The sequence below is a fragment of the Petromyzon marinus genome, chromosome 39, assembly GCF_048934315.1.
Source record: "Petromyzon marinus isolate PM22_M1 ecotype Great Lakes invasive population chromosome 39, UKy_Petmar_22M1.pri1.0, whole genome shotgun sequence".
NCBI lineage: Eukaryota > Metazoa > Chordata > Hyperoartia > Petromyzontiformes > Petromyzontidae > Petromyzon > Petromyzon marinus.
Window position 1 is genome coordinate 4,512,021 of NC_133705.1, and position 19,364 is coordinate 4,531,384.

The 19,364-nt window shown below is 54.9% G+C and overlaps 1 protein-coding gene across 2 annotated transcripts in view; it reads left to right on the forward strand.

Annotated features, from left to right (window-relative positions):
* LOC116950559 (GDH/6PGL endoplasmic bifunctional protein-like) overlaps positions 1–18,011 on the forward strand; it is a 52,317-nt gene extending 34,306 nt beyond the window's left edge. Inside the window, exons 5-9 of one of the 2 annotated variants that reach the window (XM_032968439.2) lie at positions 5,159–5,276; positions 6,845–7,120; positions 7,645–8,120; positions 12,307–12,990; positions 17,739–18,011. In XM_032968439.2, the coding sequence (XP_032824330.1) occupies positions 5,159–5,276; positions 6,845–7,120; positions 7,645–8,120; positions 12,307–12,990; positions 17,739–17,804 (1,620 nt within the window). In that variant the 3' untranslated portion in view covers positions 17,805–18,011. Of the gene's footprint in view, positions 1–5,158; positions 5,277–6,844; positions 7,121–7,644; positions 8,121–12,306 lie in introns of both variants that reach the window. The other variant, XM_032968438.2, reaches the window with a different exon arrangement.
* Positions 18,012–19,364: the final 1,353 nt, after the last annotated feature.

The window sequence follows — 19,364 nt, forward strand, 5'->3', positions numbered from 1 at the left end:
CCCACCCCCTCGTGTACCATTCCGGCCTTCATAGGTGCTCGCTAACAGCACTTGCCCCTACAGTCTGTTAAGGCTATATGGGGGATCTTTGTTTTGTTGATAGTGTGTGTTAGTGTGTGTGTGTTCGGCAAAACAACCCCCTACCTCTTTGTGGTGCCGGACGGGCAATGCTGTCGTGGGCAGTGCCGTGGGGGGAGGGCCAATTCTGATTGGTGCCTTTCCCTTCACGGCGTTTGTAACCACCACAACGGTTAAATGGGGGCTCTGGACGGGTGCGAGGGGCTGGTAACCCCTCCACCTTCAATTAATTACCACTAATACACGACCACAAAATGTAATAAGTAAGTTTGTGCCGGAGGCCTCGGGGGGACAGGCATCTATGATGTCTCCTGGCCACACCCCATTTGGCGGAGCCAGGAGACTGAATCCTTACCCTCGGGGCTCCTCCAGAAACAACAAAAAAACACTCCGCGTGGCCACGTGGAATGTTCGAACGCTCGCTAGGGAGGAGAGGCTGCCACTCCTCTGTCAGGAACTGGACCGGTACCGCCTGGATTTCCGTGGTATTCAGGAGGGTCCGGTGGACCGGCTCTGGCTCCTGCCACCATGAGGGGTGGACAGTCCTCTACTCGGGGCAGGAGACTGCCAAACAACAGGGTGTGGCTCTTCTCCTGAACAAAATAATGAAAGGGGCTTGGGAGCGTGGCGGTGAGGTATGGGAAGCTGTAAGCCCCAGGCTACTTTGGGCTCGCCTTCCCATCAACCAGGTGAGGAGTGGTGGTCGTGGTTCCTTATGCCCCCACCTTAGACGAACATCCGTGGAGGGATGCAGGCAAGGCCTATGAGTTAGATGCCTTCTATGACCTCAGGTCACAGGTGCTGGCTAAAGTGGCCCCTCGGGATCGAGTGATCTTGTTGGGTGACTTCAATGCCCGAGTTGGTCATGATGCTGGCACCTGGTCTGGAGTGATTGGAGGGCATGGGCCAGATCAGCTCAATAACAACGGCAGGAGGCTGCTAGATTTTTGTGCAGCCCATGGGCTTGTAATTACCAACACGCTGTTCTGGCATTGGTGCATCCACACCACATCATGGATGCATGCCGGGTCCAAGCAAGAACATCTGCTGGACTACATAGTGATGGAACAGCGGATGCGGGCCCATGTCCTTGACACCAGGACCTACCGTGCAGCTGATCTGCCCACTGACCATCGACTTGTCATTTGTAAGATGTGCCTGCCATTCTTCCACTCCAGTGGTGGGTGTACACCCAGGACCCCATTCAAACCCTTAGTGGCATGGTCTCAGCTAGCTGATGAAAGTTGCAAGCGAGAATTTCATCATCACTTGCAGATGATGAAATGTGGCTCATGCAGCTGCAATGGCTGCTTTGGGTACACGGTCCAGACCTCCCCAGAGACCCTGGCTGACAGAGGAGGTGTTCAAGCTGGCTGAGAAAAAGCGACAGGCCCACTCTCATCGGCTACAGCATCCCACGTCGGAGAATGAGGAGGCTTACCGCAGCCTTCGCTCGGAGGTTTGGAGAGCCGTGAGGCGCTGCAAGGATGGGTGGTGGTCACGGGTTGCTGAGGAGATGGAGTCTGCCTCAGTGGCCCGCGATCACAAATCGCTCTTTAATTCCATCAAAAAAGTAATCTGCAGCACCACACCTATTACCTTCATTAGGGGAAAGAATGGTGATCCAATCTCCGTCCCCCAGGAACAGGTTTGCAGATTTGCTGAACATTTCTGTGAAGTCCTGGGGCAGGGGAAATCCCTCAGCCAGGAAAACGTGGGACAAAGTGGGGATGACCCTGCTGAGGCTGCGGTGCCTCAAATATTGGAGGAGGAAGTCACCCCCTGTAAGTGGCTGGCTGAGGTGCCATCTGTTGAGGAAGTACTGAAGGCGATCCAGAGTCTGAGACCAGGAAAGGCACTGGGCAGAGATGATCTCCCAACCGAAATGCTGAGGGAGGGTGGTGTTTGTGCACAGACTACCCTACATGACATCATAACAACAGTCTGGACTACTGGACGGGTTCCACAAGATTTGAAGGATGCCCTGGTGGTCCCCCTTTAACAACTACAGGGGCATGTCACTCCTCAGTGTGCCGGGAAAGGTCCTGGCAAGGATTATTCAACATCGCCTTGTTAGGCACGCTGAGGAGAGGCTTGCGGAGCCCCAATGCGGTTTCAGGAAAGGGCGGTCCTGCACAGATGCCATATTCTCTGTCCGTCTGCTAGAGCAGAGGTGTAGGGAATTCCAACAAGACCTACATCTCTGCTTTATTGACCTGGTCTATGTTACCATCAGTAGGCCTGATGGGTTGTTCTTCGTGCTTTCGGAGTCCCTGACCCTCTGCTCACGATCATTAAGGACCTTCTTGATGGTGAGCGGGCCTGGGTAAAACTACATGGCCGGGAGTCAGAGCCATTCCCTGTACACTTTGGGGTGCGATAGGGATGTCCTCTGGCTCCCACATTATTTAACATCTCTTTTGACCAAGTAGTTCGTAAAGCCTTCAATAGCTTTTCCAGAGGAATTTCCATTTGGTACAGATACAATGGGAGGCTGATCGATGCCCAGGTGCGGTCAAGGGATGGCTCCCTATTGCTCAACCACATTATGTATGCCGATGATCTGGTAATTTCTGCTCACTCAGAGGAGGAGTTGGAGGCGCTGCTGCTGAACCTGGAGCTTGCCACCAAGAGGTGGGGCCTTACCATCAGACCCACCAAAACTAAGCACCTGCCTGGGTATTTTGTACCATCGGACACTCCACCCCCACAACTCCCAATTGGTGATAGGGCAGTTGTGGAGAGAGTGGAGAGTTTCCCATACCTTGGCAGTGTGCTCATGACCGGCTCCGGTTTAACAGCAGAGGTCTCACTCTGAATCAGTCGAGCGGCATAATCTTTTCATCAGTTGCATAACGCTGTGTGGAAGCTACCTGGTTTATCACTCCACATGAAGCTTTAGGTCTTCTCGGCCACGGTCATTCCCTCCATTCTCTATGCTTGCGAAACGTGGACCCCCCTAATGGAACATCTTCGCCGGTTAGAAACATTTAGGCTGGCCTGCCTACGATCCATCCTGGGGTAAAACCAGGCTGGATTGTGTGAGGACCTCACAAATCCTTGAAAGATGTGGACAATGTCCCATCGGTGAGCTCCTCCGGCAGGCAAGGCTGCGTTGGTTGGGTTATGTAGTCCGCATGCCCAGCCACCGCATGCCTAAACAGCTTTTGTTCGGCCGTATTGAGGGGGCTAAACGGGCATGGCACGGGCTAGAGAAGAGATGGAGTGATGTGGTACAGGTGGACGTGGAGCTGAGTGGACTTGCCGATGACTGGTACCAGCGGTGTTAAGATCGGCCTCTGTGGACGAGGCTCGTGAAGGACGCTACTGGGCAGTTGGAGGCAGTCGCCCTCCAACAACAATGGAGGGCGGAGGAGCGACGCTCACAACAATGAGCGGAGTGCCGGGTGGCTAAAGCACATCAAGTTGGCACAGTAGGGGGCACAGGTGGTGCATCAGCCAGTCATCTCTGTCATCTTAGTCAGTCGACCCGTGGCACCTGGGTCTGCCCCGTGACCTCCTGCCAGTGGGCATTCGACACTTCACGTGGCCTCAAGGTGCACATGACCTGGCACAAGCGTCGTGGTGATGTCACCGCCACTTAGTGGCGAATGGCGGTTGTTGTTGTTGTTGTGTAAGTGTGTGTGTTAGTATTAGTGTAGTGTTCGATTTCACTCGGACAACTTTTGTCTTTCTTCGAACACCGCTTTATTTACAACTCTCCGCATGTCCTCAATATTCCACAGTATCCACGTCGCCACGGCTCGCTCGCCGTGCTTCACTCGACTCACTCGCCACCTTTGTCTCTCCACTCCCCACTATCACTGCGCTTACTCCACCGCTAACTTCTTCGTTTCCACTCTCCGCTATCACCGTCGCTATGCTCTCTCCACTGCTAACTACGTCTCTTCTTCAGCTCTGCTATCGTTACACTCTCTCTACTACTAGCTGCTTCTCTTCTTCAGCTCTGCTATCGTTACGCTCTCTCTCTACTGCTAGCTGCTTCCCTTCTTCAGCTCCGCTATCGTTACGCTCTCTCTACTCTGTCTCCAAACTCTGTCTCCAACTCTGTCTCCAAACTCTGTCTCCAAACTCTGTCTCCAAACTCTGTCTCCTCAGCTGCTCCACGTCTTGCCTCGTCCAGCCCCCAACTCCAACTCTCACTCCAACTCCAAAACCCCCCGTTTCTCCTCACGTCTCCCCAATTTATCCCCGCTCTCATTACGCCCCAATTAATCAACCCGCGTCCCAACGGCGCTCCGCGTGACCGTTGCACCTGTTACCTCCCAGACTTCAAGACGCCACTCTTAGCCTTGACGACAACACCAACCAATCACAGCCGTCCTTGGCTCCCCCAGCTTAATTGCCCTAACATAACCTGTACTCTATTTGCCTTCGCTACAGGCTGACCCAACATGACCCGTAATGACTTTGCCTTCACAACAGGCTGACCCAACATAAGCCGTGCTGTCTTTGTTACCATGCAATCACACTTTGCACTACGCACTTTCCTACTCCACTACATCAGTATGTGTGTGTTAGTGTGTGTCCATGTGCGGTTGTGAGTGTGTGGATGTGTGGTTGACGTGTGGCTGTGTGTGTGTGCCCTGTCTGTATGGAGTCTGTATGTTCTCCCGCGCCATTCTGCAGTGAGTGCGGTTAGTAAACATCACCACGAGGGAGACAAAGGCGGCCGGGTGTGGTGCTGACCACCCACCCTCGCTCCGGCCTTCATGGGTGCTCACTAACAGCACTTGCCCCAACAGTCTGGCTATACGGAGGCATCTTTGTCCTTGTGATTGTTAGTGTGTGGACGATGGCTGTGTGTGTGTGGCCACGTGGTTGCCACGTGGTTATGTGTGGCTGTGTGGCTGTGAGTGTGTGTTTGTATGGTTGCGAGTGTGAATGTGTGGATGACGTGTGCGCCTGTGTGGCTGAAGTGTGGTTGTGTGTGTGTGGCTGTTTGTGTGTCTGTGTGGGCGTGCTTGTGTGGCTGTGTCTGTGTTTGGTTGCGTGGTTGTGAGTGTGTTGTTGACGTGTGGTTGTGTGGTGTGTGGCTGTGTGTGGTTGTGCGGTGAAGGCGGTGGCTGCGATCCTGCCGTTCCGAGCGCTCAATGCTGCGTCTCTCACCACCGTCTGGGGCGGCCCCAACGTCCGCAGGGTGGAGGTCACGCTGATGGAGACGCACGGGGTCAAAGGTTAAACTATATTTTTTTATTTTAACAGGTGTAGGGCACCATTGAGCTGCTGTGTAGCTCTTCATTAGAAGCGATCTGGCCTATCGTCATTGTGTGGAAATTTACGGAAGCCAAAATGATCTGAACGCTTCACGTTGATGCGAAATGTGGAGGGGAAGACTGGAGGGGGAGACTGGAGGGGAAGACTGGAGGGGAAGACTGGAGGGGGAGACTGGAGGGGGAGACTGGAGGGGGAGACTGGAGGGGAAGACTGGAGCGGGAGACTGGAGGGGGAGACTGGAGGGGGAGACTGGAGGGGGAGACTGGAGGGGGAGACTGGAGGGGGAGACTGGAGGGGGAGACTGGAGGGGGAGACTGGAGGGGGAGACTGGAGGGGAAGACTGGAGGGAGAAAAGTCGACGCGACCACGGGGAGAGAGGAGGTTCAGAATGGCCGTGTTCGAGGCGCTGATCCGGCAACCGTTGAAACCCTGGGTCGATCCCTGAATTGGTGTGTCTGCCTGGGGAGTGCAAAAACGGTCGTGTCATGTGACGCCAAGCAAGCACCGCTGAGACCTGCGGTCAATCTCAGTGTCTGGTGTCTCTTTCTTTACGGGCTCAACCTCAGCAGTCTCATCCTCAGTGTCTCTGACACGGCCAAGATGAACGTCCCTGGAAGAAAGAGACGCTCCGATACCCAGGCTCTCGGTGTCACGGCCTCGGTGTGTCGTTAACACGACCGTCACGGACCCCCGACGGAAACACCCCGTGCCTGGTCCCAAACCCACAGCCCCCCCCCCCCCCCCCCCCCTCAGCAATTGCCACCGACACGGCCACTGTGAACCTCCGGGGAGACGGAGACGCACCGGGCCGGAGCCCTCCGACTCACACTCGGCGTCTTGCCGCTTTACAGCCGACACGGCCATCACGACCCGGCGGCTGGAAAAGGTCTCCGGGCCACCTCTTTCCCATCGTCGTCATCGTCGTCACGCCATCCCCCATCCTCCCCACCCACAAAAGACAAAGATAGCCCGTGTAGCCTTAACAGACTGTTGGGGCAAGTGCTGTTAGCGAGATGCACCTGAGAAGGCCGGCACGGCACACGAGGGGGCGAGTTGGCCAACTACACGCCCTGCCGTCTTTGTCTCCCCAGTGGCGATGTTTACACACCGCTACCATCATCACCACCATCAACATCAACCACCACTTGAAACATCGCCATCAACATCATCATCACTTTCAACAGCACCAATACCAAACACAAAGATCCCCCGTATAGCCTTTTGCAGACTGTTAGGTGAAGTGCTGTTCGCGAGATGCACCTATGAAGGCCGACACAGCACACGAGGGGGTGGGTAACCAGCACCACGCCCGGCCGCCATTGTCTCTCCAGCGACGGTATTTACAACACCGCACCAGGTACTCATTTAAGGCTGAGTCGACCTGGGACGGACGCCCAGGACCGGTTTCGGATAGTCGTCACTGGCGGCGTCGGCCGTGAGCAGGAAATCGAACCCAGGATCGCCAGGTTTGTAGTGCTAACCGCTGCGCCACCGCCTCCCACCCACCTCCATCCCACACCCCCCACAGGGCGGATGAGCTTCTACGACAAGTACGGGGTGGTGCGCGACGTGCTGCAGAACCACTTGACCCAGGTGGCGGCCCTCATCGCCATGGAGATGCCCCCCGCTCGCGACCCCGTCGCCGCGGCGATGCTGCGGGCCGCCTCGTTGGCCGAGCTGCTGCCGCCGGATCGCTCGAACGCCGTGATTGGCCAATACGAGGGCTACGGGGAGGAGCTTGCCCAGGAGCTGGGGCTGGCTGGGGTCGCCGAGGGCAACGGCAGCCGCACGGCGACCTATGCAGGTGTGGCGCCTGCCCGCACGCATCCCCGCGCCCGTGCACGGGCCCGGGCCTTGGTGGAAAAGTACGGTTATGATCAATCGATTATCCGGCACCGCGCGCTTATCCGGCCTGTTTTCCTGGGGGGGGTGGGTCGATCCGGCGAAGCCGGCAAAACACCGCTTTGAAGGCTGTGACCCAGTTCCGGCGATCGGCAAACGTGTTCGTGGAAAAAAAAAAACGGAGCTATTCTTGATTTTCAGATGTCAAATATATACGGCACATGATACACTACATACAACTTGATGAAAATACTGCACGTGTATACATCGCCCCATGATGCAGAGTCTTGGAGATTGGAGTGGTAAGTACGGTACGGTAAATATAGTAACATTTTAAAATGGAAGGATGTTTATTTTTTGCTTTGCCATGTATGGGAAGGAGGTCCGGGGGGGAGGGGTCTTGTTCACTCCACGCGGCTTCCACTCATCGCTCGTTCGTTACCCCCCTCTCCCCCGCCCCCCCCCCCGCCCCCCCCCCCCATGCAGCGGTGGCGCTGCGCTGGTCCTCACCGCGCTGGCGCTCCGTGCCCTTCGTGCTCGCCTCGGGCAAGCTGTCGTCACGGCGCCGCGTGGCCCTCGCGCGCCTGCTGCTGCGCCGGCCCCGCGGGGCCCAGGTCGCCTTCCTCATCGGGGGCTGCGGCGGCGGCGGCGGCGCCCACGACCCGGAGTCCGAGTCCGGAGCGGGATCCGGAGCCGGAGCGGGATCCGGCCACGCGTCGGCGCTGCTCGTGAGCCGCACTCTCTTCCGGCCGCGCGTCGACGAGCGGCTCTGGAGGGAGGCGCGGCACCCGGAGGAGCTCGGCCTCGGAGACGACGACCTGGAGCCCCCCCTCGGGGGGCGCGAGGGGGGGGCTGTCGCCGCAGCAGGGAGGAGAATCCGATGGCTGGGCGCGCCGCTCGACTCGTTCCACGTGTTCGTGCCGCGGTCACGGCCCGTCAGCGGCAGCGGCGGAGACGGCGCGGTGAGTCCTGGTGGTGGTGGTGGTGAGTCCTGGTGGTGGTGGTGAGTCCTGGTGGTGGTGGTGAGTCCTGGTGGTGGTGGTGAGTCCTGGTGGTGGTGGTGGTGAGTCCTGGTGGTGGTGGTGGTGATGGTGAGTCCTGGTGGTGGTGGTGGTGAGTCCTGGTGGTGGTGGTGGTGAGTCCTGGTGGTGGTGGTGAGTCCTGGTGGTGGTGGTGAGTCCTGGTGGTGGTGGTGAGTCCTGGTGGTGATGGTGGTGGTGAGTCCTGGTGGTGGTGGTGGTGATGGTGGTGAGTCCTGGTGGTGGTGGTGGTGGTGGTGAGTCCTGGTGGTGGTGGTGATTCCTGGTGGTGGTGGTGGTGGTGAGTCGTGGTGGTGGTGGTGAGTCCTGGTGGTGGTGGTGGTGGTGGTGATGGTGGTGGTGATGGTGGTGGTGGTGGTGAGTCCTGGTGGTGGTGGTGGTGATGGTGGTGAGTCCTGGTGGTGGTGGTGGTGGTGAGTCCTGGTGGTGGTGGTGAGTCCTGGTGGTGGTGGTGAGTCCTGGTGGTGGTGAGGCCTGGTGGTGGTGGTGGTGGTGGTGAGTCCTGGTGGTGGTGGTGGTGGTGGTGAGTCCTGGTTGTGGTGGTGAGTCCTGGTGGTGGTGGTGATGGTGGTGAGTCCTGGTGGTGGTGGTGGTGAGTCCTGGTGGTGGTGGTGAGTCCTGGTGGTGGTGGTGAGTCCTGGTGGTGGTGGTGGTGAGTCCTGGTGGTGGTGAGTCCTGGTGGTGGTGGTGGTGAGTCCTGGTGGTGGTGGTGGTGATGGTGGTGAGTCCTGGTGGTGGTGGTGAGTCCTGGTGGTGGTGGTGAGTCCTGGTGGTGGTGAGTCCTGGTGGTGGTGGTGGTGATGGTGGTGAGTCCTGGTGGTGGTGGTGAGTCCTGGTGGTGGTGGTGGTGGTGAGTCCTGGTGGTGGTGGTGATTCCTGGTGGTGGTGAGTCGTGGTGGTGAGTCCTGGTGGTGGTGGTGGTGGTGGTGATGGTGGTGGTGGTGGTGAGTCCTGGTGGTGGTGGTGGTGATGGTGGTGAGTCCTGGTGGTGGTGGTGAGTCCTGGTGGTGGTGGTGAGTCCTGGTGGTGGTGGTGAGTCCTGGTGGTGGTGGTGAGGCCTGGTGGTGGTGGTGAGTCCTGGTGGTGGTGGTGGTGGTGAGTCCTGGTGGTGGTGGTGGTGGTGAGTCCTGGTGGTGGTGGTGAGTCCTGGTGGTGGTGATGGTGGTGAGTCCTGGTGGTGGTGGTGAGTCCTGGTGGTGGTGGTGAGTCCTGGTGGTGGTGGTGAGTCCTGGTGGTGGTGGTGGTGAGTCCTGGTGGTGGTGAGTCCTGGTGGTGGTGGTGGTGGTGAGTCCTGGTGGTGGTGGTGGTGATGGTGGTGAGTCCTGGTGGTGGTGGTGAGTCCTGGTGGTGGTGGTGGTGAGTCCTGGTGGTGGTGAGTCCTGGTGGTGGTGGTGAGTCCTGGTGGTGGTGGTGGTGAGTCCTGGTGGTGGTGGTGGTGGTGGTGATGGTGGTGAGTCCTGGTGGTGGTGGTGAGTCCTGGTGGTGGTGGTGATGGTGAGTCCTGGTGGTGGTGGTGAGTCCTGGTGGTAGTGGTGAGTCCTGGTGGTGGTGGTGGTGAGTCCTGGTGGTGGTGGTGAGTCCTGGTGGTGGTGGTGGTGATGGTGGTGGTGGTGGTGGTGAGTCCTGGTGGTGGTGGTGAGTCCTGGTGGTGGTGAGTCCTGGTGGTGGTGGTGAGTCCCGGTGGTGGTGGTGGTGAGTCCCGGTGGTGGTGGTGGTGAGTCCTGGTGGTGGTGGTGGTGATGGTGGTGGTGAGTCCCGGTGGTGGTGGTGGTGGTGAGTCCTGGTGGTGGTGGTGGTGATGGTGGTGAGTCCTGGTGGTGGTGGTGAGTCCCGGTGGTGGTGGTGGTGAGTCCTGGTGGTGGTGGTGGTGAGTCCCGGCGGTGGTGGTTGTGAGTCCTGGTGGTGGTGGTGAGTCCTGGTGGTGGTGGTGGTGAGTCCTGGTGGTGGTGGTGAGTCCCGGTGATGGTGGTGGTGGTGATGGTGGTGGTGGTGAGTCCTGGTGGTGGTGGTGGTGATGAGTCCTAGTGGTGGTGGTGGTGAGTCCTGGTGGTGGTGGTGGTGAGTCCTGGTGGTGGTGGTGGTGGTGATGGTGGTGAGTCCTGGTGGTGGTGGTGGTGAGTCCTGGTGGTGAGTCCTGGTGGTGGTGGTGAGTCCTGGTGGTGGTGGTGGTGGTGAGTCCTGGTGGTGGTGGTGATGGTGGTGAGTCCTGGTGGTGGTGGTGGTGGTGAGTCCTGGTGGTGAGTCCTGGTGGTGGTGGTGAGTCCTGGTGGTGGTGAGTCCTGGTGGTGGTGAGTCCTGGTGGTGGTGGTGGTGGTGAGTCCTGGTGGTGGTGGTGAGTCCTGGTGGTGGTGGTGAGTCCTGGTGGTGGTGGTGAGTCCTGGTGGTGGTGGTGGTGAGTCCTGGTGGTGGTGGTGATGGTGGTGAGTCCTGGTGGTGGTGGTGGTGAGTCCTGGTGGTGGTGGTGGTGAGTCCTGGTGGTGGTGGTGAGTCCTGGTGGTGGTGGTGAGTCCTGGTGGTGGTGGTGGTGAGTCCTGGTGGTGGTGGTGGTGGTGAGTCCTGGTGGTGGTGGTGGTGGTGAGTCCTGGTGGTGGTGGTGAGTCCTGGTGGTGGTGATGGTGGTGGTGGTGAGTCCTGGTGGTGGTGGTGATGGTGGTGGTGGTGAGTCCTGGTGGTGGTGGTGGTGGTGAGTCCTGGTGGTGGTGGTGAGTCCCGGTGGTGGTGGTGAGTCCCGGTGGTGGTGGTGGTGAGTCCTGGTGGTGGTGGTGATGGTGGTGGTGGTGGGTCCCGGTGGTGGTGGTGGTGGTGAGTTCTGGTGGTGGTGGTGAGTCCCGGTGGTGGTGGTGGTGAGTCCTGGTGGTGGTGGTGGTGAGTCCTGGTGGTGGTGGTGGTGAGTCCCGGTGGTGGTGGTGAGTCCTGGTGGTGGTGGTGAGTCCTGGTGGTGGTGGTGGTGTTGAGTCCTGGTGGTGGTGGTGAGTCCTGGTGGTGGTGGTGAGTCCCGGTGGTGGTTAGTCCCGGTGGTGGTGGTGGTGGTGGTGATGGTGGTGATGGTGGTGGTGGTGGTGATGGTGGTGGTGATGGTGGTGGTGATGGTGGTGGTGGTGATGGTGGTGAGTCCCGGTGATGGTGGTGGTGGTGAGTCCAGGTGATGGTGGTGGTGGTGATAGTGGTGGTGAGTCCTTGTGGTGGTGGTGGTGATGAGTCCTGGTGGTGGTGGTGAGTCCTGGTGGTGGTGGTGGTGAGTCCTGGTGGTGGTGGTGGTGAGTCCTGGTGGTGGTGGTGAGTCCTGGTGGTGGTGGTGGTGAGTCCTGGTGGTGGTGGTGGTGGTGATGAGTCCTGGTGGTGGTGGTGAGTCCCGGTGATGGTGGTGATGGTGGTGGTGGTGAGTCCTGGTGGTGGTGGTGGTGATGAGTCCTGGTGGTGGTGGTGGTGAGTCCTGGTGGTGGTGGTGAGTCCTGGTGGTGAGCCCTGGTGGTGGTGGTGGTGAGTCCTGGTGGTGGTGGTGAGTCCTGGTGGTGGTGGTGGTGAGTCCTGGTGGTGGTGGTGAGTCCTGGTGGTGAGTCCTGGTGGTGGTGGTGAGTCCTGGTGGTGGTGGTGATGGTGGTGATGGTGAGTCCCGGTGGTGGTGGTGGTGATGGTGGTGGTGGTGGTGATGGTGGTGGTGAGTCCCGGTGGTGGTGGTGGTGGTGGTTAGCGCTACGTTGCGCTACGAACCGGAAGACCCGAGTTCGATTCCCGCTCACGGCCAACACCGCTGACGATTATCTTAACCGGTCTTGGGCCTCCCCTAGGTCGACTCAGCCTCAAATGTGTACCTGGTGCGATTGCCATGAGGGAGACAAAGGTGGCTGGGCGTGGTGCTGGCCACAGACCTCCTCGTGTGCTGAACCGAATTTCATCGCTACTCCTCGCTAGCAGCCCTGAGTGCAGCTGTGATGCTCACCGGTCGCGGCTTTGTACCAAACGCTCGCCATAGGCCAGGCGGCTCGAGCAGCAGCAGCAGCGGCGGTGACGATGGTGACGATGGTGACGATGGTGACGATGGTGACGATGGTGACGATGGTGACGATGACTCAACGGCAGCATCACCACCGTTCTTGTCGATTCCCAGTCGAACCGCGACCCCGACAATATCGGCGGCGATGAGGAGGTGGAGCTGGCGCTGGAGGGCAGCGCCCACGCCGTGCTGCTGGACGCCGCCCTGCGTGGCCGCGGCGCCGCCTTCGTGTCGCTGGGCGAGCTGGAGGCCGCGTGGGGGGCCTGGGACCCGCTTCTCGCGCAGCTGCAGGGGGTCGCGCCCATTCTCTACCCTCCCGGCACGCACCCCCCTCTGCACCCCGCGGCGTACGGTGGGGACGACGGTGGGGACGATGCCGACGGTGGCGACGGTGGCGACGGTGGTGGTGATCACGGTGATGATGAATTTCACAAGGGTGGCGGCATTGATGCGATAGATGATGATGAAGACATTGGTGATGGTGGTGGTGGCTTTACGAAGAGAGATGATGATGATGATGATGATAGCGGCGATGCTGATGGTAACGATCATGATGGTGATGATGATGGTCACGATCATGATGGTGACGATGGTAATGATCATGATGGTAACGATCATGGTGGTGATGATGATTTTCACAAAGCAGAAAGAGCTCATGATAAAAATGATGGTGATGGTTACAAGAGTGGTGAAGATCAACGAGATGACGACGACGACGATGGCTCTGATGATGGCTCTGATGATGATGATGGAGTGAACTTCATTACAAGCGACCCGTTCTATGACTCCATAGCCAAGGTGAGGCTTTCGCAGCGAATGTGGAACGAGTCCCATATTCCCGTCCACACCAATGTCTCCACTTCGACCCCATGAGTCCTCATCTTCCCGCCACCTCCTCTTCCTCATTACTTTACCAGGTAAGGCCCACTGAGCGATGGAGCTCTTTAACTGAAACAAATCTTGGCCATCACTAACGATGGCTCAATGATAGTGGCTCATCCATGTGGAAATTTACAGCGTAAAAATTTTTGCTCTAAAACGCGCGACGTTGATTCTAAATGTGGGGGGAAAAACCGGAGGACCCGGAGAAAAATCCACGCGACCACGTGGAGAGAGACACCACAAACTCCAAATATACAGCAGCAGGCGTCAGGGTTGGGATCGAACCCACGACCTCCTGTACACCAAGCGAGGTAGTTAACATCTCCTAGCCACTGTGATGATGAGAGAGAGGGAGACACGCAAACACAACATTTACAGCAGGCGTCAGGGTCGGGATCAGAACCACTACCTTCTGTGTACCAGGCGAGGTCGTTAACATCTCCTAGCCACCGTGGAGCCCCCAACACCTTATTGTGAACCTCCCTGGCGCAGGGAGGTTCACAATGGCCGGCACTGCAGAGGACCTGGGTTCAAGTCCAGGTTTGAGTCGCACACACAGTGATTACTCCGCGTTCCCTGCTGCAGAGAGTTAATGGTCTCGGCCCAGTTGCAATAGACCCACCCACAGACCTGTAGACTCACCTACAGACCCGTAGACACACCCACAGACCCGTAGACACACCCACAGACCCGTACACTCACACAGAGACCCATAGACACACCCACAGACCCGTGCACTCACACAGAGACCCATAGACTCACACAGAGACCCATAGACACACAGATACCCATAGACTCACATAGAGACCTGTAGCCTCACACAGAGACCCATAGACTTGCATAGAGACCCGTAGACTTACACAAAGACCCATAGACACAGAGACCCATAGACTCACACAGAGACCCATAGACACACAGATACCCATAGACTCACATAGAGACCTGTAGCCTCACACAGAGACCCATAGACTTGCATAGAGACCCGTAGACTTACACAAAGACCCATAGACACAGAGACCCATAGACTCACACAGAGACCCATAGACTCGCACAGAGACCCATAGACACACAGAGACCCATAGACTCACACCGAAACCCATAGACACACACAGAGACCCATAGACTCACACAGAGACCCATAGACACATACAAAGACCCATAGACTCACACCGAGAACCATAGACACACACACAGACCCATAGACACACACAGAGACCCATAGACTCACACCGAGACCCATAGACACACAAAGACCCATAGACACGGAGACCCATAGACACACACGGAGACCCATAGACATACACGGAGACCCATAGACACACACGGAGACCCGTAGACTCACACAGAGACCCGTAGACACACACAGAGACCCATAGACACACACAGAGACCCATAGACTCACACGGAGACCCATAGACTCGCACAGAGACCCATACACACACAGAGACCCATAGACTCACATAGAAACCCTGTCGCAGCTCCGGTCATCTGCAATCCCCTCCGTCCTGGTGTCTCACCATCCCAACGTCGGTGTTGTCAGTGTGATGACTTCTCACGGAATCTGGTGATTCGTTTCACCGTCATTTATCCTCCCACGCCTCTCGGCGTCTTTTTAAAAGTTCTATTTTGTGTGCGTTGCAAATTTTACAATGAGCTCGTTAATTTAAAGCCGTTAAGTGTTAATAAGTTAGCGTCTTACGTTAAGCACGTGTAAATATAATTAAACCATAGTAATTTAACAGCAATATTTAATCTTGATTTGAAGCTTTTGTGACTGCAGGAATCCTTGCTCTATGGTTCTTTCGGTAAAGTCCACTTAGTATGTAGAAAATAAAATAAATATAATCCAGCAGTTCCATTGCTGGATGATATTTTTTTCCGCCTGAGCACGACCGCTTGTGTTGCTATTGACACGTCGTGATTTATTTTATTTACTTGCAGTGCCTAGAAAAAAAAGTTTGTGAAACCCTTAGGACTGTCACACATTTTACATATTTCAGACCTAAAATGTCTATTAGCTCTTAATCTAAATCCTAATATTAGATAAAGGTAACCTGAAGAAACAAATGACACAAAAACATGATGTATGTATCCCCAAATGATTCTACATTCAATCACCACGTGTGAAAAAGTAGATGCAGTAACCGGTGACACACCCCCTTGAGCAGCAATGTCTGCAACTAAGCGTTTCCTGTAACCGCTAGTCAGTTTCTCTCCCACCAGATTTGAGGAATTTTGGCCCATTCCTACTTACAGAACTGCGTCGGTGACATTTGAGGTTTGACTTGCATGGGCAGCTCGCTTCAGGTACTGCCACAACATTTCGATTGGGTTTTGGTCCGGACTTTGACGAGGCCATTGTAAAACGCGGAATTTCTTCTTCTGCAGTCATTATTGTGTAGATCTGCTTGTGTTTCGGATCAAGAACCCACTTCCGGTTCAGCCTCGGCTCGTGGATGGATGGCCTGACATTCACCTCTATAATCTTCTGATACAATGCAGAATTCATCGTTGCGTCAATGATGGCAAGCCGTCCAGGTCCTGAAGCAGCCCCAAAGCGTCACATTCCCACCACCACGCTTGACGGCTGGAATGAGGTTCTTCTGTTCGAAAACGGCGTTTGGTTTTTTGCCAAACACAACGTTTCTCATTGAGGCCAAGAAGTTCTTACCTTTGACAGAGAACATTGCTCCAGAAGTCTTGTGGGTCATCGGTGTGATTTTTGGGGAATGTTCTTTTTGGAAAGCAGTGGGTTTTCTCCTGGCTATCCTTCCATGAACAAATTTCTTCTGATGGTTGAGTTATGAACACTCACATTAGCCAAGGCGAGAGTGGCCTGCGGATCCTTGGATATTCCTCTGGGATTCTTCGTGACTTTCTTGACGATTTTCCGGTTTGTTCTTGTCGAGATTTTTGAAGGACGACCGCTCCTGGGTCGAGTGGCTGTGGTCTCGAACTTTCTCCACTCGTAGACTATCTGTCTGACAGTGGATTGGTGGAGCCCCAAATCATTAAACATGGGTTTATAACCCTTTCCGGACTGATGAGCATCAGTAACTCTTTTTCTGAGGCCCTCAGATTTATTTTGATCGTGGCGTGACTTGTTTCCACACACCTATGTGGTGAAGACCCAACTCACAAATGTTCTGATCTTTATATAGGGTGGGGCCTTCCAAACTCACCTTTAAAGATCTACCTAATTATTGAAACACCTGATTCTAATTATTCCCTTAATTGAGCTAACGAAACCAGGGATTCATTGACTTTTTCACATACCCTGAACCTTAATTACTCATTGTTTAATTCCTACATGGAATTGACTAATATAAACCCTGTTGGATTTTTAAGAAAAGGCCGGTTTTTATTCAAGAAGGCTCTCGTGGTAAAACTATGGAATTTCCATAATTATCATTGGGTTTAACACGTAGGCTTTCGCGACCAATAACTACAATACAGGGTTTTTTTGGGTTAGATCGCGTAAATATATAAATGTGCCGTTAAACCCTCCACCACCCTGCAGCTAATTAGTGATGTTTGTCATGTAAACAGAACATGCCAATTGGTCACGAGTACAGCACTGAACGGTTGTGTGTTGGAGAGCAAATCCACAACATTTACAATCCGAGTACGACGTTTCGGCAGGAAGCTAATTTGCTCTCCAACGCACCGGTGTGCTGTACTCGTAACGAATTGTCAAAATAAAAATGGTCAAAATACCATGCATTGTGGGAGTAACTGATAAACTAGCCAGATGTTTGGAAAAACAAAACATCTGAGTAAGATTAAGCACGGTACATAAAATAGATAATTTTATATCTATCAACAGAAGGTGTGTACAGGATTAACTGGAAGTGTGGTAAATTATATGCTGGGCAAACGTGACAAATGGGACTAAAGCACGAGACTAAAATAACATCAGAGAAATATTAAATTCTCCCAAATGCAACTGTCAGCAGCAGCACAACACGCGTGCCAACAAGGACACTCAATTGATTTTGATAATGTTGAAGTTCTGTGCAAAACTATCTACTACTGACCAAGACTAAATTAGAGAATCTATCGAAATTGAAATAAATAAAAATAACTTTAACCGTTCAGATAGCTACCGCCTTAGTGCTGCGTGGAAGCGAATCATCATATTATACATTGTTTAAATGCATGCCTACAAAGGGCAGCGTTCTTCAATAGGGATTGCCGTTGGTAGGGCTATTTTAATACACAATAGACAGGAAGGACAAGTTCAAAGGGCTCGCGTAATGTACATGCATCATGTACGTTGACTCAGTAATACCCCCCCCCCGTGACGCAAGAGCGCAGAAGCGTGGTCACCACATCTACGCCTCTATATAAGGAACGGAACAGAAAGACTTCTCCACAAATCTGGCTATCGCCTGATGAAGCTGGTTGTAATTACTGGCGAAACGTCGTACTCAGATTGTAAATGTTGTGGCTTGGCTCTCCAACACACCGGTGTGCTGTACCAGTGACGAATTGGCCACGTTCTGTTTACGTGACAAACCCCTTACTAGTTGGCTGTGTAGGGTGGTGGCGGGGTTTAACGACACAACATTTATATATTTACGCGATCTAACCTAAAACAAAAGCTATATTATGAATTACCTTTGGCGTTCACAAACTTTTTCTCGGCACTGTTTTTTTTGCAGTGTTTGCCGGACACGAACCAGAAGGGGGCTCTGTCCCTCGCGAGTCCGGCTTCGAGATATCTTTAATTGTTCTTTAACTCGATCGCGCACACGTACGTGGGCGCACGTACGTGTGTTGTGTACGATTTCTTTGTCTCTGGGTACATTTTGCAAGTGACTGCGAATAAAAAATAAAAAAAATCCCCCGTTCGGGAATAATCGCTGCAATGATGACAATTCATGATGACGATGCTGATGATGATTTAAAAAAAATAAATATAAAAAAGAACCACCCCCCTGGCTTAGTGAAGTGGGTTTTTATTTGATGAAAGCGGCGGCGAGTCGGCAGGACCCCACTGAGACACAAACAGCGTCGCTCCGTGCAAACCGTTCTGCGCCGGGGCCCATGCTAAAGCCAAGCCAGCCCAGATGTGTTTTTTTCCACTTGCCGGGAACCGAGCCGTGCCGCCGACGTCACGCACGCAGAGCGAGTGACGTCGTCATCATCCGTGCAGCCGGAGAGGAAATGGCACGCCGTGCAAAGTCGTGAAAATTAAACACGAAGATCCCCCCCCCCCCCGCCCCCTGTACAGCCTGTAACAGACTGGTGTGAGCAAGTGCTGTTAGCGAATAGCAACCCTATGGAGGCCCGGGGGGGGGGGGGGGGGGGTTGGTCAGCACCCCACGTGGCTTATGGCCTCCCCCCAGGGGCAAAGTTTTACAAACCGCACCCAGCGTACTCATTTGAGTCCGAGTCAACCTAGCGGAGGCCCAGGACCGGTTTCAGATACTCGTCACTGGTGCTGATGGCCGTGAGCGGGAATGTAACTCGGGGTTCCAGCCGGATTGGTGGCTCGGCACGCCAAGCGCCGACACTACCGCTGCCCGGCTCGCTCAGACGCAGACGGTTTAGAGCCACGATCCGGCAACTGGTCAACATCTGGTGACCCAGAATCTGACTGAATCTGATCCACAGCTGCCCCGAGCGGCCAACTTGGGACGGTGACGTCCAATGAGATCGCACGTCGCCGTCTGATGTCCAAGCTGTGTCCGTCATTTGAGAAATGGCTAAAAGTCGGTGCGTAGCAGAGATTCATCTCTTTTCACGGAAATCAAAGCTTGTGCTATTTCAAACTTATTTTTACCAGGTAAGGGGCCGTCCATAAATGACGTCACGTGATTTTGTACGATTTTTGACCCCCCCCCCTCCCCTTCGTCACACGACGTCACGAAAAGTCAGACCCCCCCCCCTCAAATATGACGTCACAAAGCTCTGCCCCCCCTCCCCCCAAAATCAAATAAAACATGCTTCAAATCGCTTTAAACTATTGTCATTGTAGTGCGTACTTAATGTGCCGCTGCACTGTGATGTTGTAGGAGAAAACATTTATTAAAAAGTCTATTTAATTCAGTAGAACGTGTAGTCTAGTTGTTTATATTTATTTAAAGTTGCGAATTTTGATGTGACGTCACATTTCTCAACCCCCCCTCCTGGTCACACATCGTCACAAATGTCTGACCCCCCCCCTAGGTGCGTGACGTCATTTATGGACGGCCCCTAAGGCCCATTGAGCTGTGTATGGCTCTTTTTTTCAGAAGTGACCTGGCCATCACAAATGATAGCTCGTCCATGTGGACATTTATAGC